Source organism: Mastigoproctus giganteus, chromosome 2, assembly GCF_048544385.1.
Source record: "Mastigoproctus giganteus isolate SK-2022 chromosome 2, ASM4854438v1, whole genome shotgun sequence".
Classification (NCBI taxonomy): Eukaryota; Metazoa; Arthropoda; class Arachnida; order Uropygi; family Thelyphonidae; genus Mastigoproctus; species Mastigoproctus giganteus.
This window is the reverse complement of record NC_143576.1, coordinates 162,032,731-162,056,852: the sequence shown is the minus strand read 5'-3', so window position 1 is coordinate 162,056,852 and position 24,122 is coordinate 162,032,731. Positions and strand designations below refer to the sequence as shown.

The 24,122-nt window shown below is 36.6% G+C and overlaps 1 protein-coding gene across 1 annotated transcript in view; it reads left to right on the top strand.

The window, feature by feature from the left end:
- Positions 1-24,122, top strand: part of beta'COP (coatomer subunit beta') — a 229,136-nt gene that overhangs the window by 34,301 nt on the left and 170,713 nt on the right. Inside the window, exon 3 of the mRNA XM_090389611.1 lies at positions 11,352-11,438. Within this exon, the coding sequence (XP_090245737.1) occupies positions 11,352-11,438 (87 nt within the window). The remainder of the gene's footprint in view (positions 1-11,351; positions 11,439-24,122) is intronic.

Here is a 24,122-nt window from a genome sequence, read left to right as displayed (position 1 = left end):
ATCCTCTGTATTTGGTGGTCATGGGCTTGAACCCCTGTCTAATCAAGAAACGTGTGCTACGCACTACTGCTCCTGCCCACCTGGCTACGGAGGCACCGATTGTGGATGGAGTAGGCGGATGACACGTTCTCTATATTGCTGATAGAGTTCTCTTTTAATACACACTGTAAAAAAGAAAAACATATCCTGAAACATTGATACAATATACTAAATGCAGAACAGTTAAATTTCTCTTTTGACCATTATGGTGTGCAATATTTGTGTTAATTAGAATGAATGCTTTTTTAACTGTAAAAGTCTGGAGTGTCAAGTCACCCCCCACTTATTTAAACTTAGCAAAGAAAATAGCTTCAATAATATTCACCTTCTTTTTTTGTTAGCATAATAATATATACCTAAATACAGTAACAAACAAATAAATATGTATAAATGTGTATTTTGTTAGTTTTATTTTTTAAAAAGAAAAGAAAAATATAAAGATAAATTATGTGGGCAAGGCATTTGATATTGAATATATGACAATGCTAAATTTGATAGATTTGTTATAAGCATACATACTAATACAATATTCATAAAAGTATATTTTTGACTATCTGAATGAAAAGAAACTACATGTATCCTGGAACCAGCTTGACCAGGAAATAACCCTATTATAATAGCTTGATTATTGCAGTATGCGATCAGATGATCCTCTCATGAAAACTGCACTTGCTGCAATTGTCACATACACTTGCAGGGGTAGTTTTATTAGTGTAGAAGCAGCAAAAAATTAATTTCTCCTCATAATGAAGAAATTAATTTCTCTTCATAATGAAATATACCTATTCTACTTTTGCTATAGTTAGCTACTACATCTATTATTCTATAACAGTCAATATTTTGCAAAAAGAGCTATCACTAACACAGCAATAAAAATTCCTACAAGCAAATAGGATATGTTTGTAAGTAATAACACTACAGAAAATTAAAAGTTTGTTTTTTCATACATTAATCTCCTGAACAGTGGAATCAGCGTACTCTGTACGCTGCTTCCACTGTTCATAAATGTGATACTCTGGACAGACCGTCCAGAGTATCACATTTATGTAATAAATTAACATGCATATAAAAATACAGCCTCAAGCTGCTTTAAATAAAACTTAATTTATTTAATATCAGTGTAAATACACCATAGATAGCTCTTAAAGAGAAGTAAAAAAGTAGTGTAAAAGGCATCGTTTCATCTGTATCTCATTGTGATCATCCTTCACAATGCATTACCATGTATTACACTACCTCGAATAAGCAACATTTCACTAATAGAGATGTCTATTGTTACTTATTCTTGGTAATTCTCATTTCAAGGCTTGTTGGTGTTTCATCTGTGGGTGGGCAGGTACCCTGATATTGCCAATATGAGAGATGCCAAAAGGTGTACGTGATAATACTATAATCAAAAACTAAATGCAACTAGCCATAATATCATAAGAGCTTGAAATTATCTATTTAATATCGGTGTAAATACACCATAGATAGCTCTTAAAGCAAAAACTACAAAAGTAGTGTAAAAGGCATCATTTCATCTGTATCTCATATTGTATCTGATGAAAGGCCAACAAGCCTTGAAATGGTGCCAACTGGGTGGTGGTGACTATTGAGAATAAATAACAATAGACTTCTCTATTAGTGAAGCATTGCTTATTCTAGGTAGTGCAATACATAACTCATTGTGAAGGATGATCACAATATGAGATACGGATGAAATGATGCCTTTTACTGTGCTTTTGTAGTTTTCTCTTTAAGAGCTATCTATGATGTATTTACACCGATATTAAATAAATAATTTTAAGCTCTTATGATATTATGCCTAGTTGCATTTAGTTTTTGAATAAAACTTAATGTAATTTTAACATAATATAGGAGTTTTAGAGCATTCTTTCACAAGCAGGTAATAGAAATTTGAAAATATATTTCACTGGTATTCCAAACTTAAACAGATGCTGTGGAATAATGCCTTCCCTCCCTCCCTCCCTCCCCACTGAATTTAGGACTTGATCTGCAGGGTTGACTGCCTATATAGTAAACACTGTGTTGGACATTTGTACCATGTACTGGGCACCTGCATTGTAGAATAAGCTGGGACTAGAGGAGTAATTTGGAGATAGGGAGTGGGGTTATTATATCATCTATGAGGGCTTCAATTTCCCTAGCCCCATGATCCTTCAAATTGCACACAATCCCTTCTGAAGAGAGTGTGGAAGCCTTGTCATCCAACGTGGCCCAGCTTTAAACATCATAGAAACATTGGACAATCTGCGCGCTCTGTATCCCCCCCCTCCCCAACCACCACCTCTTCCTGGATTGCTCTCTTCCTTAACGTAGATGCAGGTCAGAGGTTCCTCAGTTCCCCCCCCCCAAACCTCTATAGCCCTTCCATTCTGTTCTTTTCTTTCACACCTAGAATTCTCCCCTACTGGTACCAGGAGACCACACCAAATTCAAGACAGACCGTCCAGACAAGCAACAAGCCAACCAGACATCCATTGATGTTAGCTCTTCTACTACTGGTCTGAGAAAGTCCCAATGAATGTAAAGCAAGATTTTGAGGCAAGCCATAACCAATCTATGTCAGCTTCCTCTTGCAGCTAATAAATTGGAACTAGAAACTCCATCCCAGCTCTCAGTGAAGGCCAGAAAACAGTAATCAATCAGTGTTTGCAAGTAAGCTGCTGCCACCATTTCAGTTTGCTTGCATAAAGTGCTGTGTTTCTCACCATTCTTTCCCAGTTTAAGACCCTTGAAATCCACTGGTAAAGGGCCATGACATATGGACTGTAACACAGTTATTTCATCCTCCTCAGCTTAAATCTGTTTGTCTTTTGTAAGTTTATTTCTTTTATTAATCTCCATTTACATTCTCTTCTGTTCAGCCTTATACAAATTTAGGAGTAACATCGGCCATCCAATAAATTCAGCTATATACATGTCACTCAGAGTGAAGTTTTATTCAAAATATCCAATTAAAAGTAATTTCTTTTTTCTCTCTATCTAGTTACCACATTAATTCCCTTTATTCTTTAAAACAAAAGCAATTTGAATAATATTTATTTGTATATTATCTCTTAAAAAAGTAAAAAAAAGTAAAGTGCAGCCATTATCAACCCACTGCAGGATGGAAGCCTCCTCAACAATTCATGCTGAGGGAAATGGACCATAATCTGCCATGCTGGTCCAGTGCGGGTTGGCAGATTGACCGTATTCAGCAGTCAGGGGCTTGAACCCCGGTCTACTCAAAGAGCGTGTGCTACTGCACTCCCGCTCCTGCCCACTCGGCTACGGAGGCCTATTTAACTTTTTTTTTTCTCCCAGTTTTCAGTACATCTTTTGTCATATGCTCTTCCAGAATAATGCAGAGAGCGAGCGTAGTGGTTTTTTTTTTTTTTTTTTTTTTACAATACAGAGGAAGTAATACAATATTTGATTTTAAAAAAAAGTTGATCTATAATTCTTGAATGTAGCTAAAACATTGTAAGTAGGGCTTACAGTGGCATCTTTTGAGCATTCACATACCAAATTAATTTGTTGTTATATCAGGCTAATGCAAATCTGCTTTGAGTGAACAATTATTTTTCTCACATTTTGTGTATATATTTCTTTTGAGTTTAGCAGACATTCAGGTTCGCAGACAGGCATTTTCCCATATAGGGTGTTAATGTGAAGTTTTATTGCAGTTCAAAATCAACATTGAGTGCTGTTACAGAATCAGTATAGAGTGACTATGAGAAAGAGTGTGATTCTTATGAACTTGCTGATGTTGCAGATGCTTAAAAAATTAAATTCGGTAGCGTTCACTTATGATGAATATAGGTATAAATAAGGTCACAGCTATTGCGAGAAAATAATAAATGGTTGGATCTAATGTATTTTAAGACCAAACTTTCCTGTTTATAAAGAGCATAGCAATTATGAGTTGATACAGAGCAAATTTTTAACAAGACATAATGAGTCATTGTAATATTTTACCCAAGTTCAACAGCTTATAGGTGACAACAATCAAAGGATTTGTTCGAAGTGCTGTACCTGATCAAATACACACATCAAAAACAGATTCTGTTATAGTGCAGTTTTCAGAAACGTGTTTAGGTAATAATAAACAGCAATAGAAGATACATTTTATGCTCATGGATGTAGCAAGTATTTGTTGCGGAATGACTAAATGATGTACTGATAGCCTAATTCTCAGTGGCATAGTAACAGTAACTGTCAGTACTCACTCATTCCAAAAACTGTCAGTACTCACTCATTCCGGAACAGAAGTTAAACAGTTAGTTTAACTTCTGTTCCGGGTAAAATAATGGAGTCACTGGTTAAAGATGCATTGCAGGATCATCTAGACAAGACTGCAGCAATAATTCAGACACAGCATGGGTTTGTTAAGGGAAAGTCTTGTCTGACAAATTTGATAGGATATTATGATGTGGTTACAAAGGAACTGGATGCGAAAAATAATTTTGATATCATATATTTGGATTTCAGGAAAGCTTTTGACACTGTTGCGCATGGAAGACTATTGTACAAATTGGAGCAGAATGGTATTAAGGGTAAGTTGCTACAATGGATAAAAGGATGGTTAAGTGCTAGAAGACAGAGGGTGGTAATCAATGGGTGCTGCTCTTCTTGGACTAATGTTATTAGTGGAGTCCCACAGGGTTCGGTGTTAGGTCCACTGTTGTTTTGTATATTTATCAATGATATTGATGAAGGTATATCAGGCTTAATGTCGAAGTTTGCAGATGATACAAAGGTTGGCAGGGTTATTAATGACAGTAATGGCAGTATGCTACTGCAACAGGATCTAGATAATTTGGGCATATGGGCTAAGAAGTGGCAACTGAAGTTTAACCTTGACAAATGGAAAGTACTACATATGGGTAGAAGTAACCCCAGAGAAACGCACCAACTGTGTGGTACTACACTTAAGGTGATAGAAAATGAAAAAGACCTGGGAGTAATTGTGCAGGCAGATATGAAGTTTTCTGAGCAATGCAGACAGGCTACCAGGGCAGGTCATGGGGTTTTGTCAATGATATATAGGAATTTTGCTAGCAGGGAAAAGGAAGTGATTATCCCTCTGTATAAGGCAATGGTCAGGCCACGGCTTGAGTACTGCGTACAGGTCTGGAGGCCTCATTTTAGGAAGGATGTAGGTTTACTTGAGCGTGTGCAGAGAAGGGCAACAAGATTGGTGAGGGGAATGAAGGGATCCTCTTACCAAGAGAGGTTTAAGTTCTGCAAATTGCAGTGGCTGGAGACTAGGCACCTGCGCGGTGATCTGATTGAGGTATATAAGGCCTTGAATGGGTTGAGCACGCTGAATTCTGATGGGATCCTTCCACTTGTTCAGATTACAAATCTAAGGGGGCATAAATTCAAATTAAGAAAAGATAGATGTGCAGAAATTTGCCTTTAGCCAGCGGGTGGTTAATTGCTGGAACAAACTTCCATCTGTCGTTGTGCAAGTTGATAGGTTGAATAAATTTAAGGAGGAACTGGACAGGCATTTGGAGGGAATGGTGTGATTTTTTTTTTTTTTTTTTTTTGGCTGATGCTGCATAAGCTCATACATTTGCTTTCTTGCATCACATGCCACTACTACTACTACTACTACATGTTTAGGTAGTAGTGGTAGTGGAATGTGATGCAAGAAAGCTTATGCAGCATCAGCCAAAAAAAAAATATAAAAATAACAATTCCCTCTAAATGTTTGTGCAGTTCTTTAAATTTATTTAATCTATCAACTTCCACAACAACAGATGGAAATTTGTTCCAGCAATTAACCATCCGCTGGCTAAAGGAAAATTTTCCGCACATCTATTCTACATATGTCTTTCCTCAATTTGAATTTGCCTGCTTAGGTTCGTAATCTGAACAAGTGGAAGAATCCAATCAGAATTCAGCGTGCTCAACCCATTCAAGGCCTTATACACCTCAATCAGATCATCTCGCAGATGCCTAGTCTCCAGTGGCTGCAATTTGCAGAACTTAAGTGTCTCTTGGTAAGAGGATCCCTTCATTCCCCTCACCAATCTTGTTGCCCTTTTCTGTACACACGCGCTCAAGCAAAATCTACATCCTTCCTAAAATGAGGCCTCCAGACCTGTACGCAATACTCAGGGTGTGGCCTGATCATTGCCTTATACAGAGGGACAATCACTTCGTTTTCCCTGCTAGCAAAATTCCTATATATCATTGACAAAACCCCATGACCTGCCCTGGCAGCCTGTCTGCATTGCACAGAAAACTTCATATCTGACTGCACAATTACTCCCAGGTCTTTTTTGTTTTCTACCACCTTAAGTGTAGTACCACACAGTTGGTATGTTTCTCTGAGGTTACTTCTAGCCATATGTTTAGCATTGACAAATGTTTGTATTTGTCAATGTTAAACTTCAGTTGCCATTTCTCAGCCCATCTGCCCAAATTTTCTAGATCCTATTGCAGTAGCACACTGCCGTTACTGTCATTAACAACATTGCCAACCTTTGTATCTGTAAACTTTGACACTAAGCCTGATATACCTTCATCAATATCATTGATAAATATACAAAACAGCAGTGGACCCAATACCGAACCCTGTGGGACTCCGCTAATAACATTAGTTTGAAGAGCAGCACCCATTGATTACCACCCTCTGTCTTCTCCCACTCAATCATCCTTTTATCCATTGTAGCAACTTACCCTTAATACCATTCTGCTCCAATTTGTACAGTAGTCTTTCATACGCATAGGTTAAATAAATTTAATGAGGAACTGGACAGGCATTTGGAGGGAATGGTGTGATTTTTTTTTTTTTGACTGATGCTGCATAAGCTCATACACTTGCTTTCTTTCATCACATGCCACTACTACTAACAGTGTCAAAAGCTTTCCTGAAATCCATGATATCAAAATTATTTTTGCATCCAGTTCCTTTGTAATCATATAATATCCAATCAAATATGTCAGACAAGAATTTCCCTTAACAAACCCATGCTGTATCTGAATTATTGCTGCAGTCTTGTCTATATGATCCTGCAGTGCATCTTTAGCCAGTGACTCCATTATTTTACCCGAAACAGAAGTTAAGCTAACTGGGCTGTAATTACTCGTGTCACCCTTCGATCCCCCTTTGTGAATTGTGGATACATTTGCATATCTCCGGTCTGTGGGGACCTCCCCTGAGTCCAAGGACGCTCTCATAATTATGGCTAAGGGTTTGCTTACTTCCTTTCCTGCCTCCTTTAATATAACTGGATAGATCCCATCCACCCCAGGTGCCTTTCTTATGTTTAACTTCAATTTCTCCTCCACTTTGCTCTCAGTTATTACAAAATCATTGAGCACTCTGCTACAATTTGATAACCTTCTGCCATTTTCAAACCTTAATAACTCGTGTGAATGTAGATGCAAAATACTCTTCAGTTTGTTTGGTATCTGAGCAGGATCATCAATAGTCAAACCATTGATATCAAGTGGACCAATCAGATTCATCTCCTTCCTTTTAGAGTTTATATAAGTAAAGAAATCCCTGCTGTTTTTCTTAGTATTCTTTGCCAAAGATTTCTCGTAATCTTCCTTTGGCTACCTAACCTCCTTTGTGACTTGATTACAGACTAGCTTATATCTGCCATAGGCTTCTGTGTCACCTGATAATTTATATGCATCCCATGCATTTTCTTCTCTGTCACGAGTCTCATTAGTTCATTTAATAACCATTTAGGCCTAAACCTTGAACAATATTTCTTAATAGGTATGAAACTTTTAGTAGCTTCCACGATTAATTCCTTGAATGCTTCCCACTTAGAATTTGCTGTTGGTAACATCATCAGTTGATTCTACTGTACAGAATTTAAAAACTCTCTGAGACCACTGTACTTACCTTTTACGGAAGCAAAAACCCTTTCCTTTACTCCTGATGGTAATTATATCTTTAAGTGAATCCCACATCAGCACACTGATCAATGCTGATAACTAGATCAAGAGTATTACCCTCTCTGGTTGCTTCTGGAACTGTTACACAGGCTGTTTCCTGGGCATCAGTGGTCTGCAGGAGTAAGCCTTTACCTATCAATGTTAACTAACTTGCTTTGTGCACGGACTGAGTTCGAAAGCTGTTTTGGTTATATTAAATCTTAGTTAAAGATGTCCCAGAAAAACCTGTGAACATAAGTGATTGTCTAGTGGTTCAATAATAGGACAGTGATCTCGTATGCTCTAAAATTCTGCTTAACGTAGTGATAAGGAGAACTTGCAGCTTGGATCGTGCGTTCTGTTTTATACTCAGAAATCTTCCTATAAGTATGTAGATATTAAAGATAGATCTCAGAATGCCGCAAAATATGGTTCCTTTACTATAAATCTTGTGCTAAGATTAGCGTGTTGCAAGAGAATAGGTCACAGGCAAAGATGATTAAACAAAACAGTTTATTAATTCTAGCATAAACACAAGTAAAATACTGATTATACAATGAGCTCTATTACTTACCAAAAAGATAAAATGATATACTATATACATAAGGCTAATTATGCATGTGTTCAATTATGTCGGCGTTCTTCATGTGGTCTTCATTTGGCACTGCTTGTACTCTAGGAATGAACACTTATCCTTCAGTTCAAGTGTATAGGTGCATATGTATATGTACTGCACGGACTCAATATGTAACAGTCTAAGCTTAATGAATTACATTAATAAAAATGAATTTACATGTGTCTAACACTAATTACTAAGGTGTTGTAAGAGTGATACTACATTAGTAAGTGTTCCTACGATGTTCCTTATTAGACTATCAAGTTAAGAGTAAATTATGAACGTCTGACACTTTCATTCATGTTTAAGCTATTGTGTCCAAGTTAGGATGATACTTACCAGAAAAATCTCTGCTTCATTCAGGAAAAAGAAATCTTTCTCCAAGTTTCTTTAAGTCTTAGTCTTCGATGATTCTTCTGATAGCTTACGTTTGAAAGACTTTGGGGCCTGCAATCGGTCGGAAGATGAAGTAAGCCTTCAGAATGCAGCAGTAGGTCAGCAGCAAAAGTCTCTAAGTCCCTCCAGAACAAGTATGAAATGACAAGTTCCTAGCACAAGTCCTGATTCTTTGTCTCTGATCTGAATATATATATATATATATGTGTGTGTGTGTGTGTGTCCCCTTCCCCTTCTATGCTTCTATTGGTTCAAGCGCTAATTTCGTGGGGAAGTAAAATCCCAGGGACTGGTATTTTGGGGAAAAAATAAAATGAAAATGAGCCTTATGATGAGAAAATGAACCTCACATCTGCATGGGGTGGAATTTCTAGACTTCTCAGCTGTAGTCACTGGATTGAAAGTCCGATTCCTGACATAAGGAATCTCCAGACAACAATCGCCTCTGCAGTTTTAAGGTTCAGATTTCACCTTAAAGTCTGTTTCTTTATTGTCATTACTCTCTTTTCTCAGATGAAGATCATTTAATTTCTCTTCGTTTTACGAATATTATATCCACGATGTTCGTCAATATCCGATTGAGTAATAACCTTTTGCTGTGCATTGACCAGACTAATTTGACCTTGCTGTGCATTGACCAGACAGTATTCCAAGTGTTAGACCACACTTGGAATACTGTGTTCAAGTATGGAGACCCTACCTAAAGAAAGACATTGAGCTTCTTGAAAGGGTGCAAAGACGGGTAACTCGCCTGGTGGGATCGGCAAAAGGGCATCCTTATGAAGAAAGACTTCGAATATGTGGGTTGCACAGTTTGGAACTGAGACACCTTAGAGGAAATTTGATTGAGGTGTTTAAGGCTCTGAGAGGCATCAGTAAAATGAATGAGGACAAAATTTTCATGATGCTAGAACTAGGGGACATAAATTCAAGTTATAAATTACTGGAAAAAGTTGCCTACATGGGTGGTAGAGGCTGTGGAGAAATTCAAAGGTCATCTGGATAGTACCTTCGGGTGAGGGAAACGCATAGGATGATAGGGTTAATTTCCTTTTCTTTTATTAATTATTAGTTTTGTTTTTTCTTTTTTTAATCATTGTTTTATTCGGGGTTTTTTTTTTTTTTTTTTTTTTGTCTGGTTTAGCATAAGCCATAGGCTTTCTTGCACCATGCAGCCATTACTAATACTAATAAAAGTGAGATAGTATTGCAACTGCTGTCTTTACCTGGCATGGTGCCAATGAACGTACGCTCAAAAGAAGAGGAGCATCGTTATGCACAGGGTGAGTTTTGTAATACAAGTATAGTAGTGATAAAAAGTATAAGGTGACTTGGCGAAGCAATAGCCTTCAAAGGCAAATGTAAAGTAAAAATTAAGACATTTTTACATAACAATACAAACTGACCTGAAGAAATGCAATTACTAAATGGTGCTGTGAATGAAGTCTTGTGTTTTTCAAAAAGTGAAAATTAGTTGGACTTTTCCCAATGAATTTCAGTTCACAAGAAATGAAGAGAACTGAGACCAATGAGATTTTTCTGCGGTGTTTACAAAGCATAAGATTTTTGAAATTGCTTCTGATGAAAAATTCAGTCGTCTTATAATCTTTGAAGGTATCTTGATATTACGATCTTTCATAACTTCATTTTTGTTGTGATAAAACACTTAAATTGCAGCCACAAAAAGAAAAATTTTTAGAATCAAGGAGAAAGTGGAAATTATTTGTGAGTTAATGGGTGGCAGTCATTTGCAAAAAGTTAAAACTGAAGTCATTTACTGCTTCAGTCATTTGGAAAATTAGGAAAGAATTACTAAAACCTGTGAAAAAATAATAGGTAATGAAAATTACGTATCAGTATAAGAAGTGACAAAATGGAAGACATTTCGACCCTGTCTGGAACCACTGCTTTAGTGTGGTAGATCTTTATATGAAGGTCTTTGTCTTCCCCATCCTACTAATAAAGGCGCCTCTGTAGCCAGGTGGGCAGGAGCAGCAGTGCGTAGCACACGCTTCTTGATTAGACCGGGGTTCGAGCCCGTGACCACCAAATATGGAGGATGCGGGAAGGTCAGGGAATGACCACCGCATATCCAGGAGCAGTATGGCCTTAGTTGCTAATGCTCCTAAAACCCAAATAACAACAATCCTACTGATAAATAACCGTAGCAATAATTTTTTTTTTATATATAGTGATGCATATTTGCCATTGAATTGTAGTTGAAAGGGCTTAGAGATGAATGTCATTTTCTTACTTTGGCCTGATTATTTCAGTTATTCTCATATAAAAATTTATAGCATTTCTTTTTACTCATTTTTATTATTTTATGTCATTTATTACAAATTATTATATGCTGAAGTAGTAATTTAATCATATATATATATATATGCTTGTTTCATTACATTTTTAGCAACTTGTAAAGTCATTTGAAGTGTGTGACCTTCCAGTAAGAGCAGCAAAGTTTGTACCGCGTAAAAATTGGATTATCACTGGTTCTGTAAGTTTTTGTTCTTTTTCCTAAGATGATTTAGTGTAATTGTTTTTGAGATATAATGAATAGAAATTATATTTGATTGAATTAATTTTAGAAATACATTATATGACGAAAGTATTTCGACACAAAAGTAGTTACAAAAAGGGATTTCCTGTACGACAACCTCAACCCTTGTGGGCATACTTCCTGCCGGCTTCCAGTTGATGTCAGCCAGAATTTCCCTCCATTCCTTCTGCCAGAGCCAATTTGGAAAATCTCCATTTTTTTTTTTCTGCAGCCTAATTTGGCACTTCAGTTTATCCCACAGATATTTAGTAGGTTTTAATTCTGGACTTTGATCCTACTAGTCCAACTTTTCAGTATTGTTGTACATGAACCAGTTCTCTATAATGTTTGCTGTGCAACATGGAGCTTTACACAGCAATGATCATACAGACACTGTCTCCCTTTGTTGACAGCACCTCTTTCCAGAGCACTGCTGCTGTTTAAGCACTTCGTGTTTGTCCAAAACCTTCAGAAGTTTTGTTTTACTGAAAAAAAAAAAAAAAGAGGTGCAAAAAATGTAGTTATTAAATTTTCAAATTTTTTATTAAAAATAAGAAATACATTTAATAAGTATTGCACTTCATTAATAAAAGGTCAAGAATTGGTATACCTCAAGCAAAAAAAAAAAAAAAAAAAAAAAGTTTGGCCTGTCAAGTTCTACACAACCATTTTTGTTAAGATTAGGAGGGCATGACCACTGCTGTGTTAAAATTAATAATTAAATTTTAATTTGTTGATATTTACTTTATAAGTGCAATGTCTATATACCATATATACCAAAGGCATAACACAGTGTATGCATGAATTGATAAACAACATACATATTTTTATAAGTTGCTGTTACGGACTGCAGTTAGTGTTCTCTCTAGTTATACTGTAGTAATTTAAAATTCACTTGTCATTAAACTCAAGTTAGTACCTCCTTGAAGAATCAGAGCCGTATAGGGAAACCAACACTCCAAATTGTTTGTTTCCGACTATGCCATAATAATATCCAATAATAAATCGAGTAACTAAAGGGGTGCATGTTAAAATAAAATTGCTTTTTTTTTTAAATACCTCTGCATTTCAACACTGAGTTATGATATCCATTCTAATATGTGACCAATGATTATATGGTTCAGTTCCTTATTTCTTATTTATGCAGTACACTGTAAATTGGGTTCCCTCTAATCCCCTCTCATTTGGAAGTATGATAGCATTATAAAATTTATTTTTTTTGAAATTTATTAAATATGTGAAACATTGTTGTTTAATATTTTAAAGTAAAGTAAACCCTGTGCTTTATTGTTAAATTACAATTTTAGCACTTTATGCATGTTGAGTATGCTCATGAGATAAGCTGATAAGCAAGCACCCCAGTTGCTATTATGTCATTCAGATATGTCACAGTGCTCTGTTTATTATAATAATTATTCATTATAACCTCACCCACAGTGTATCAACATAATCCTACGAAACTGGTAGAAAGAGAAAGCATAAGCGTTGCACAGAAATTAAAGTTGTTAGAGAAGTTAGTGTGCCTGTTTCTCGTATAGTAGTAATAGTAGCGGCATGTGATGCAAGTGTATGAGCTTATGCAGCATCAGCCAAAAAAAAAAAAATCACACCATTCCTTCTAAATGCCTGTCCAGTTCCTCCTTAAATTTATTTAACCTATCAACTTCCACGACAGATGGAAGTTTGTTCCAGCAATTAACCACCCGCTGGCTAAAGGCAAATTTCCGCACATCTGTTCTACATCTGTCTTTTCTTAATTTGAATTTATGCCCCCTTAGATTCGTAATCTGAACAAGTGGAAGGATCCCATCAGAATTCAGCGTGCTCAACCCATTCAAGGCCTTATAGACCTCAATCAGATCACCGCGCAGGTGCCTAGTCTCCAGCCACTGCAATTTGCAGAACTTAAGCCTCTCTTGGTAAGAGGATCCCTTCATTCCCCTCACCAATCTTGTTGCTCTTCTCTGTACACATTCAATCAAATCTACATCCTTCCTAAAATGAGGCCTCCAGACCTGTACGCAGTACTCAAGGCACGGCCTGACCATTGCCTTATACAGAGGGACAATCACCTCCTTCTCCCTGCTAGCAAAATTCCTATATATCATTGACAAAACCCCATGACCTGCTCTGGCAGCCTGTCTGCATTGCTCAGAAAACTTCATATCTGACTGCACAATTACTCCCAGGTCTTTTTCATTTTCAACCACCTTAAGTGTAGTACCACACAGTTAGTACGTTTCTCTGGGGTTACTTCTACCCATTTGCAGTACTTTGCATTTGTCAAGGTTAAACTTCAGTTGCCACTTTTTAGCCCATCTGCCCAAATTATCTAGATCTTGTTGCAATAGCACACTGCCATTACTCATTAACAACCCTGCCAACCTTTGTATCATCTGCAAACTTCGACACTAAGCCTGATATACCTTCATCAGCATCATCGATAAATGAAGGTATATCAGGCTTAGTGTCGAAGTATATGTGAGGAATATGGCATTAAAAAAAAAGTGTTAGATATTGTAGAAAGTTTATGGAATTTTAAAGAGTATGACCTTGAAGATTCACCAGTATATCATCTTCAAGTCCAATGCTGAATAAAGTTTTTTTCAGCCACCACTATATGATCACTGTAAATTATCTTCTACTGTGTATTTACCAGTAAAGTAAAGATAAATAAAAGCTTGTTTTTATTGCTTAATTTTATTTTAGTGCTCCCAATACACATGCAGTATATAGTAACTTTACTCTGTGATGCCATAAAAGAATGTTGGAATCGTTCAGCCGATCCTTTTCATTGAAAACTGTGTTTAAAATGTTTTGATCCTTTTTTAGGTATTTGGCATTTTTCTGCTCAAAATTTCATCACAAACCACAACAGATTATTATTGATTAAATTTTTAGTTTTATCTTATGTAAGTTATTAAAATTATAAAAATTCTCTACTACATTTTTTTTTTTTTGTGAACAATTTTTTTTAAAAATAAGATTCTTTTGTAAAAAAGGATTTTAAATCCTTTTTATACTTCTTTCATAAGTTTCACTCTACATATTTCAGTCTTCTGTTTGTTAGTGATGAACACTGCAGACTTGTACATAATGGATTACTATCATATAATCAAATCTTGCCCCAGCTAAATGTGAAGAAATATTAAAATCATATATAATACGATATAAGACTGTTAAAATATGGAGTAGCCCTCAAAACTAAATACTTCTTTATTGGTTCATTTTTAGTACGCTTGTGGTTTCCTATAAAAGTGAAGAAAATGTGTGTAGTGTATTGGGTTGTGTTCATTAGTGAAAAAGAAAGTAAGTTGGGGGAGGGGTATTGAAAAATTTTCCCCCACTGATGACTTGAGCCATGCCTCTGGTTCTGATGGTTTATGGATCATTCATAAAGCTGCCACAATTTTAATGGCAGCGAGAACTGCTGAAATTCACACTTCAGCAGTAGCATAGAGTAATGGTGAATAACAATGTTTTTGATGTATTTGACAATAGTTGCCCAATCTGTGAATTAAATTTAAGTGCTCTTTGCTCATCCAATGAAGCCAAAGCAGCCTTGTTGAAGAACATTTGCACATGTAGATCAAACCTAGGCTTTTGATCAAAGATCAGCCGATTATCAGTGGTGTTTAGCAGCTGGTATTGCATCACCTTGGATGGAGAGCTGAATAGACAATGGATTTTACTTCAGTGGATATATCTCATCTTCCGGCGCCTCCGTAGCCAGGTGGGAAGGAGCAGCAGCGCGTAGCACACTTGATTAGACCGGGGTTCGAGCCCGTCACCACCAAATATGGAGGATGCGGAAAGGTCAGGGAATGACCACCGCATATCCCGGAGCAATATGGCCTTAGTTGCTAATGCTCCTAAAAACCAAATAACAAAAAATATCTCATCTTCCATTTTATTCAGATTATTTTGAATCCATATTGTTACATGTAGTATTTTGTTTGGAGATGTGTTTATTTCTTGAGTGATTGAGACTAATGTCTTGGTTAAGTTTATTGTGTGATGAATCTGTCATCATCAAATACAGCGATGTTTTGGATGAATCAAAAAGAGGTGCTATAATGGCTGTGAAGATGGGACTAGAAAAGGCTCTGCCCTGAAGTTTCCCAGTTGGGGGGTTGAGTGTGTGAGATAGGTTGTGCCTCTAATTTGTATGGTTAGGAACCTGTTAGGGAAAAAGCTGTTATGAAAGTATGGATATTGCCATGAATCTGGTATCATTGCATGAGAAGTTGTAGAATAATCTGGACATTGTGACATTTAGCTTCGATATCCAAATGTGTGATCAACACTTTTTCTTGCCTGTCACAATCACCACTTATGTATTCTGTGGATAACATAAGATTGGTAAAATAGAGCATAGTGAATATGAGGGTGGCTCTCTGGTAACATCTGCTTTGTTGAGGATGGGCAATAAAATCTTTTTCCAGTACAGTCAGTCCTCATATAACACGTGTTTACACTACATGAATTCGATCATACATGATTTATAAATAGGGGAATGATATCGTACATAACACGAACTGAATTCATTTATGCACGATTCACCTTTGTGTTTACAAGAAATGGCAGTCGAACGTGGAATCACCCCAACTGAACGTAACACTATAGGAATGAAGAGAAGATTCTGAAAATGTATTTGTTTTTTTATATCAGTGAGGGGGAAACACATTCACCATAATAACATAAAAACCCACACAATTCCAGCTATCAGTATTATCGCAAATGCAATTAGATCAAGTTTACTACCGGTTTATAACAGATTCCACTAGCAGAAACGCAACTGGAAATTGTTTTTGTTTTATGGTAGTAACCCCCAGAAATGTGCTTTAGTAAAATGTGAGTAGTGAGGTGTTAATAGTGTGTCTCTGCCTTTACAGCGTTGTTTATTCAGTTGCTACACACGTGTAGCTTTGTGTATCAAGCATGTCTCCTCATTTTGTAATTGTGCTTTATTCTCTAAAAATGAGTAAAATACTTAAAAGGTGCAAAAAAGGAAGCATCCTGGTGAAGACACTACAGATTCAGAGAGAAAAAGAAAAAAAGAAAAACAATATTGATAGACAGAGGCGGACTGGGTTAAAAATTCTTACCCGGGAAAATGTGTACCGGCCTCTATCATCTTTTGGCCTCTGCCTCACCGGGGTTTCCCCGGTAAGGCTTATGGCCAGTCTGTCTCTGTCGATAGAGAAAAAATATGATATTGTGAAACACTTTGAGTGAAATGAAAGACCATGTGATATTGCAAGTGCTACAGGCCTAAATGCAACGCTGAGAATTAGAAATAATGCAGAGAAAATAAAATCAACTTTCATAGCAAGAACAACTCAGTGTAAGAAAATCCATTAGATCAAGACACAAAGAATTGGAAGAGATGGAATGGCTGTCATCTGTTTGGATAGAAGATCAAACAAAGAACACATTTGCTTACAATAGAAGCAAAGCATTAGCAATATTTTATTACGTAATAGTTATAATAAAATACTTACGATAATAAAATACGTATTTTATTACGACTATTACTAAGTGGCAGTGATCACAGTGTACTGATGTGGGATTTACTTAAAAATATTACTACCATCTGGGATAAAGGGAAGGGTTTTTGCTTTCGTAAAGGTGACTACAGTTGTCTTGGGCAGTTTTTTAAATTTTGTACAGTGGGACCAACTGATGAAATATGTAATAAAATACATAAGTATTTTATTATGATTATTTATTGTGTTTGGTAATGTTTTAATTACAAATGTGTGTTCAATTTTTGATGGTCGGCACCTAACCCTATTTTTCCCATAGGACCTGTTATTTACATTGCACGATTTTGTATTGCACAGGGGTTTCTAGGAACACAAGTATTGTGCTATTTGAGGACTGACAGTACTTTCAGGAAGCAAGAAGCATTACGTATAGGTCAGCAGTGCTTTTCCAGTGTAGGGAATCAGGAGATCTGATTGAAGTGTTTAAGACTTTAAATGGGTTGAGTAAACTAAATGCTGGTGGATTCATGCTTTTTCTCAGTGCGAAAAATTTGCTTTCGGCCAGAGACTGATTGTTGGAACAAAATTCCAGCTGGTAGTGTAAAGTAGGTAATTTGAATAAATTTAAGGAAGGATTAGGCAAATTGTTGTGGGTGAGGTTTTTTTGTATAAGGTTGCTTTCTTGCATTGCTTGCTAATACTAATACTAAATCATTTCTTTGATTGGTTAATGTCCTGTTTACGGTTGTAACTTGCTTTGGTTTATTTGGATAAATTTATTGTAATTCTGGTAGTTTACCAGCCTTTTGTGTAATATATGAAAGCAATTGGTAGGAGGGGATAACCCTGTCCATCACTGCATCATGACACATTTCAGAAACAATTGATCGGAAAGGGGGATCATACTATAAATGTTAACACAAATTTTTACCAACGGTATAAAAGTTACATTTTCTCTTATGTAGGTTTAAGAAAATTTGTTGTTGCTAATTGTAATCACTCCGCCATTTACTGTTGGGTGCAGTGGGCTGCTGCAAACGTTTTCATTAAAGCATGGCCATGACGTGCAAATGGCCATGCTTTTAATCAGAGCTGGCTTTGCCTTTTGTGAAGGCAAAGCCAGTTCTGATTAAAAGAAGAAAAAAGTTATGTACTGTTTAGAAATTTTTGAACATGAGATTAGTGGGGAGGCTGCCAGTAGCTGGTAAGTTTTCCCCTGATACTGGGAGTGACTGTGGTCCTTTGTTTACATCCATTAGTATTTTGCAGCCATGGGTATTGCAGTGCTGCTGATCAAAGGCAAATCTTATCAGTATATGACTGATGGTGTCCATTTAGTGTGTCATAACGAGAAGCTGCCATTAGTGGATGAGCAGAGTTCTTTACCTTTGGCAGTCCCACCAACCTAAACCACTTGGCCTCAAGTTTGCTTTTTTGTATGGGTGTTATTTTGTGCATTGTGCCTAATGTCATTGTGATAAACCAAACGATGGACCAACGGATCAACATTGTTTTATGTAAACACAATGTTACAAACAGCTTAATGGGATGAGGCATTCTCCCAGCACAAACGTTTTGTTGATTTAAATATTTTAAAAAAAGGGCAGAGCATGTGCAGTAGATAATCCTCCAGGTAGATGACTGAAAGTGACCTGCAGCCCCAAATTGGTGGACAAAGTATGCAATTTACTAGCAAGTGACTGCCACTTAACACCGAGAATGCCAACAAATGAGTTAAAAGAATAAGAAATCAATAAGGTCCATAATACCGAGACTTGGGAAAATAAAAATTTCAGTTAAGTTTGTTCCACACTGTTTGATTGATAATGATGGATAACTCAGATGATTGGATGTTTGAAAAACTCAACCATCCCTTTACTCCCTTGATTTGGCTCCATAAGACTTTTTTATCTTTCTGAAAATGAGATTGAAAGGATGCTAATTTGATAGTGTTTATGTTGAATCAGTTTGGTGTGACATAAGCAATGGGAAAGCAAAAATGAGAGTAGGAGTGTGTCCATAGCTGAGTGGTCATGAGCAGGAGTGCAGTAGCACTCTTTGAGTAGACCGGGGTTCAAGCCCCTGACTGCTAAATACGGTCGATTTGCCAACCCTCACTGGAGCAGCGTGGCTGATTATGGTCTATTTCCCTCAGTATGAATTGTTGAGGAGGCTTCCATCCTGCAGTGGGTTGATAATGGCTGCAGTTTACCATTATAGGCCTAATGACTCTAATGAGTACAACGAACAGTTGTACAGAGAAATAGAATTTGCCAGTAAATCAGATTGTATTGTAATGGGGTATTTTAACTTCCCAGATATAGACTGCAACTTGTGGGTTGGTCACTCACACACTAACAAGACTTGTGTGGATTTTTTGGATGATTGTTTTCTGCAGCAGCATGTTCAAGAGGTAACCAGGGAGGGCAATTCTCTTGATCTGATTATCAGCAGTGATTATTCATGTATTAAGAATTTGTAGCTAAAGGAACCACTAGGTGGCAGTGATCACAGTGTACTGATGTGGGATTTACTTAAAAATATCACAACCATCAGGGATAAAGGGAAGGGTTTTCGCTTTCGCAAAGGTGACTACAGTGGTCTCAGGCAGTTTTTTAAATTCTGTACAGTGGGACCAACTGATGATGTTACCAACAGCAAATTCTAAATGGGAAGCATTCAGAGAAGTAATTTTGTAAACTACTAGGCTTTTTGTCCCAACTAAAAGTTATTCAAGGTTTAGGCCTAAATGGATATCAGATGAACTAATGAGACTTGTGGCAGAGACGAAAACTGCATGGAATGCATATAAATTATCAGGTGACATAGAAGCCTATGGCAGACATAAGCCAGTCTGTAATCAAGTCACAAAGGAGATTAGGCAAGCGAAAGCAGATTATGAGAAATCTTTTGCAAAGGATGCTGAGAAAAACAGCAAGGACTTCTTTACTTGTGGATTTATTGGATGATTGTTTTCTGCAGCAGCATGTTCAAGAGGCAATCAGGGAGCGCAATTCTCTTGATCTGATTATCTGCAGTGATTATTCGTGCATTTAGGCATTATTGCTTTTATCTTTAAGTTTATGCCCTTATATATTTTATATCATATCTATTATATCTTTAAGTAAATCCCACATCAGTACACTGTGATCACTGCCACCTAGTGGTTCCTTTACCTGCAAATTCTTAATACACTGAATTAATCGTGGAAGCTACTAAAGGTTTCATACCTATTAAGAAATATTGTTCAAGGTTTAGGCCTAATATTCATCCCCTTCCTTTTAGAGTTTATATAAGTAAAGAAATATTTGTGTTTTTCTTAGCATCCTTTGCCAAAGATTTCTTGTAATCTGCATCCCATGCATTTTTCTTCTCTGCCACGAGTCTCATTAGTTCATTTGACAACCATTTAGGCCTAAACCTTGAACAATATTTCTTAGTAGGTATGAAACTTTTAGTAGCTTCCACGATTAATTCCTCGAATGCTTCCAACTTAGGATTTGCTGTTGGTAACATCATCAGTAATAACAGAATTTAAAAACTGTCTGAGACCAACGTAGTCACCTTTATGAAAGCAAAAACCCTTTCCTTTACCCGTAATGGTAATTATATCTTTAAGTAAATCCCACATCAGTATATGTGATCACTGCCACCTAATGGTTCCTCTATCTGCAAATTCTTAATACACTGAATTAATCGTGGAAGCTACTTAAAGTTTCATACCTGTTAAGAAATATTGTTCATGGTTTAGGCCTAAATGGTTGTCAAATGAACTAATGAGACTCCTGGCAGAGAAGAAAAATGCATGGGATGCATATAAATTATCAGGTGACACAGAAGCCTATGGCAGATATAAGCTAGTCTGTAATCAAGTCACAAATGAGGTTAGGCATGCGAAGGCAAATATGAGAAATTTTTGGCAAAGGATGCTAAGAAAAACAGCAAGGATTTCTTTACTTATATAAACTCTAAAAAGAAGGGGATGAATCTTATTAGTCCACTTGATATCGATGGTTCAAATGTTGATGATCCTGCTCAGATAGCAAACAAACTGAAGAGTATTTTGCATCTACATTCACACGAGTTATTAAGGTTTGAAAATGGCAGAAGGTTATCAAATTGTAGCAGAGTGCTTAATGATTTTGTAATAACTGAGAGCAAAGTGGAGGAGAAATTGTTGAAGTTAAACATAAGAAAGGCACCTGGGGTGGATGGGATCTATCCAGTTATATTAAAGGAGGTGGCAAAGGAATTAAGCAAACCCTTAGCCATAATTATGAGAGCATCCTTGGACTCAGGGGAGGTCACCACAGACTGGAGATGTGCAAATGTATCCCCAATTCACAAAGGGGGATCGAAGGATGAACGAGTAATTACTACAGTTAGTTTAACTTCTGTTCCGGGTAAAATAATGGAGTCACTGGTTAAAGATGCATTGCAGGATCATTTAGACAAGACTGCAGCAATAATTCAGACACAGCATGGGTTTGTTAAGGGAAAGTCTTGTCTGACAAATCTGATAGGATATTATGATGTGGTTACAAAGGAACTGGATGCAAAAAATAAATTTGATATCATATACTTGGATTTCAGGAAAGCTTTTGACACTGTTGTGCATGGAAGACTGCTGTACAAATTGGAGCAGAATGGTATTAAGGGTAAGTTGCTACAATGGATAAAAGGATGGTTGAGTGTGAGAAGACAGAGGGTAGTAATCAATGGGTGCTGCTCTTTGTGGACTAATGTTATTAGTGGAGTCCAACAGGGGTTGGTGTCTGGTTCACTGTTGTTTTGTATATTTATCATTATCAGTGATATTCATGAAGATATATTGGGCTTAATGTCCAAGTGTGCAGATGATACAAAGGTTGGCAGGGTTGTTAATGACAGTAATGGCAGTGTACTACTGCATCAGGATCTAGAAAAGTTGAGCAATGAAGTTTAACACTGACAAATGCAAAGTACTGCATATGAGTAGCAGTAACCCCAGAATGCGTACCAATTGTGCGATACTACAAGCAGGGGTAGTAGAGAATGAAGGACCTGGGTGTAATTGTGCAGTCAGATATGAAGTTTTCTGTGCCGTGCAGACAGGCTGCCAAAGCAGCTCTTGGGGTCTTGTCAATGATACACAGGAATTTCGTTGGTAGGGAAAAGATGATTATCCCTTTGTATAAGACAGTGGTCAGGCCACACCTTGAATACTGCATACAGGTGTGGAGGCCTCATTTTAGGGAGGATATAGAGTTGCTTGAGCATATACAGAGAAGGGTAACAAGGTTGGTGAAGAAATTTGCCTTTAGCCAACGGGTGTTTGCTGGAACAAATTTCCATCTGTCGTTGTGGAAGTTGATAGCTTAAATAAATTCAAGGAGGAACTGGACAAACTTTTAGCGGGAATAGATGTGTGAAATTGGTTTTTTTTTTTTTTTTTTTTTTTTTTGGCTGATGCTTTCTTGCATCACATGCCTCTACTACTCCTACCATTGTTTGGTGCATAATGGTGTTTATCTGCCATTTTGCTGTAAAACCTACAACTACTACTATATTCAGAATATTGAGACAGCAGAACTATATATAGCAGAGCACACAAGGTTTTCCAAGAGTTGTACAAATGTTGTAATGAGTATACAGGCATACCTCGGTTAACGTTACCTCTGATAACGAAGCCTCGATATAACGAAGTCCGCAATTTCAAGCCCCATTTAACATAAAAAAATATTCCATTTTTGTTTAATCACCTGAAATCTAAACAAACTGAAGAAATTACGGAAACCTTTGGGTCTTCTCGTGGTTGGTTCGAGAAATTTAAAAAACGGGCCAGGATTCATAGTGTAAAATTAACAGGAGAAGCTGCAAGTGCAGATGTTGAAGCTGCAAATAAGTTTCCAGAAAAACTAAAGGAAATAATTAAACGTGAAAATTTTCCACCAAATTTGGTGTTCAATGTTGACGAAAGCGGTTTGTTCTGGAAACGGCTACCAACAAAAAGCTTCATTTCTATTGAAGAAAAATCAGCTGCTTGGTTCAAAACAGCCAAAGACCGTTTAACGTTACTCTTTGGATCAAATGCCTCTGGCGATTATAAATTAAAATTGTTATTAGTTTACCATTCAGAAAATCCGAGGGCGTTAAAAGGTAACATAAAAATGAATTTACCTGTAATATGGAAAGCAAATAGAAAAGCGTGGGTTACCAAGGAGTTATTTACTGATTGGTTTGTTAACCACTTTTGTCCTGGAGTAAAACAGTATTGTCAAAAAAACAAATTTGAAGAAAAAGCTCTTTTGTTGTTAGACAATGCTCCGGGACATCCTACTGATCTTAACACGTTGGACACATGCATTCCTGTCAAAGTTGTGTTTCTTCCAGCAAACACAACTTCCCTGATTCAACCATTGGATCAGGGAGTAATAGCATCATTTAAAGCTTATTATCTGCGTCGAACTTTAAGCAATTTAACTGAACTAGAGGATAAAGAGGAAATGACAGTTAAAACTTTTTGGAAAAACTACACCATTAAAAACGCAATAGAAAGCATTGATAGTTCTTGGAAAGAAGTCACTAAGAAATGCTTAAATGGAGTTTGGCGCAAAATATGGCCAGAAGTTGTACTAGAAGAAGAAAATAACATCCAAGAATTAGAAATGAAGTTATCCAGATGGCTCAATCAAATAGGTTTCGAAAATGTCGATGAAGAGGATGTTAGAAATTTATTGAATGCAGAAGATGATGGTTTTTCAGTGGAAGATTTAGAAAGCCTTGTTAGCAACGAAGACAAAGATAGTGAAGGCGAAGTTAAAGAAGTACCTGCCGAAAAAGTGTTAACAACCAAAGATTTAAAAAGGTGCTTAAATGATATTGAAAACGTTTTAAATTTTTTTAGTGAAAATGATCCTGACTTAGGAAGAAGTGTTATAGTTAAGCGATCAGTGTTAAATGCAATAACTCCGTATAGGCAATTGTTAAATGAAAGGGGAAAAAAGCATAAACAATCAACTTTAACCTCATATTTTAAAATGTGATTTCACTTTGTATGTAAGTTGACTGTTTATTTAATAAAACTTTTCTTTGTTCGAAAAAAAGCTTTTAATTTTCTTTACATAGGAACGTATCCCTATTCTGGCCATAGTATTTTTACCTCTGAAAACGA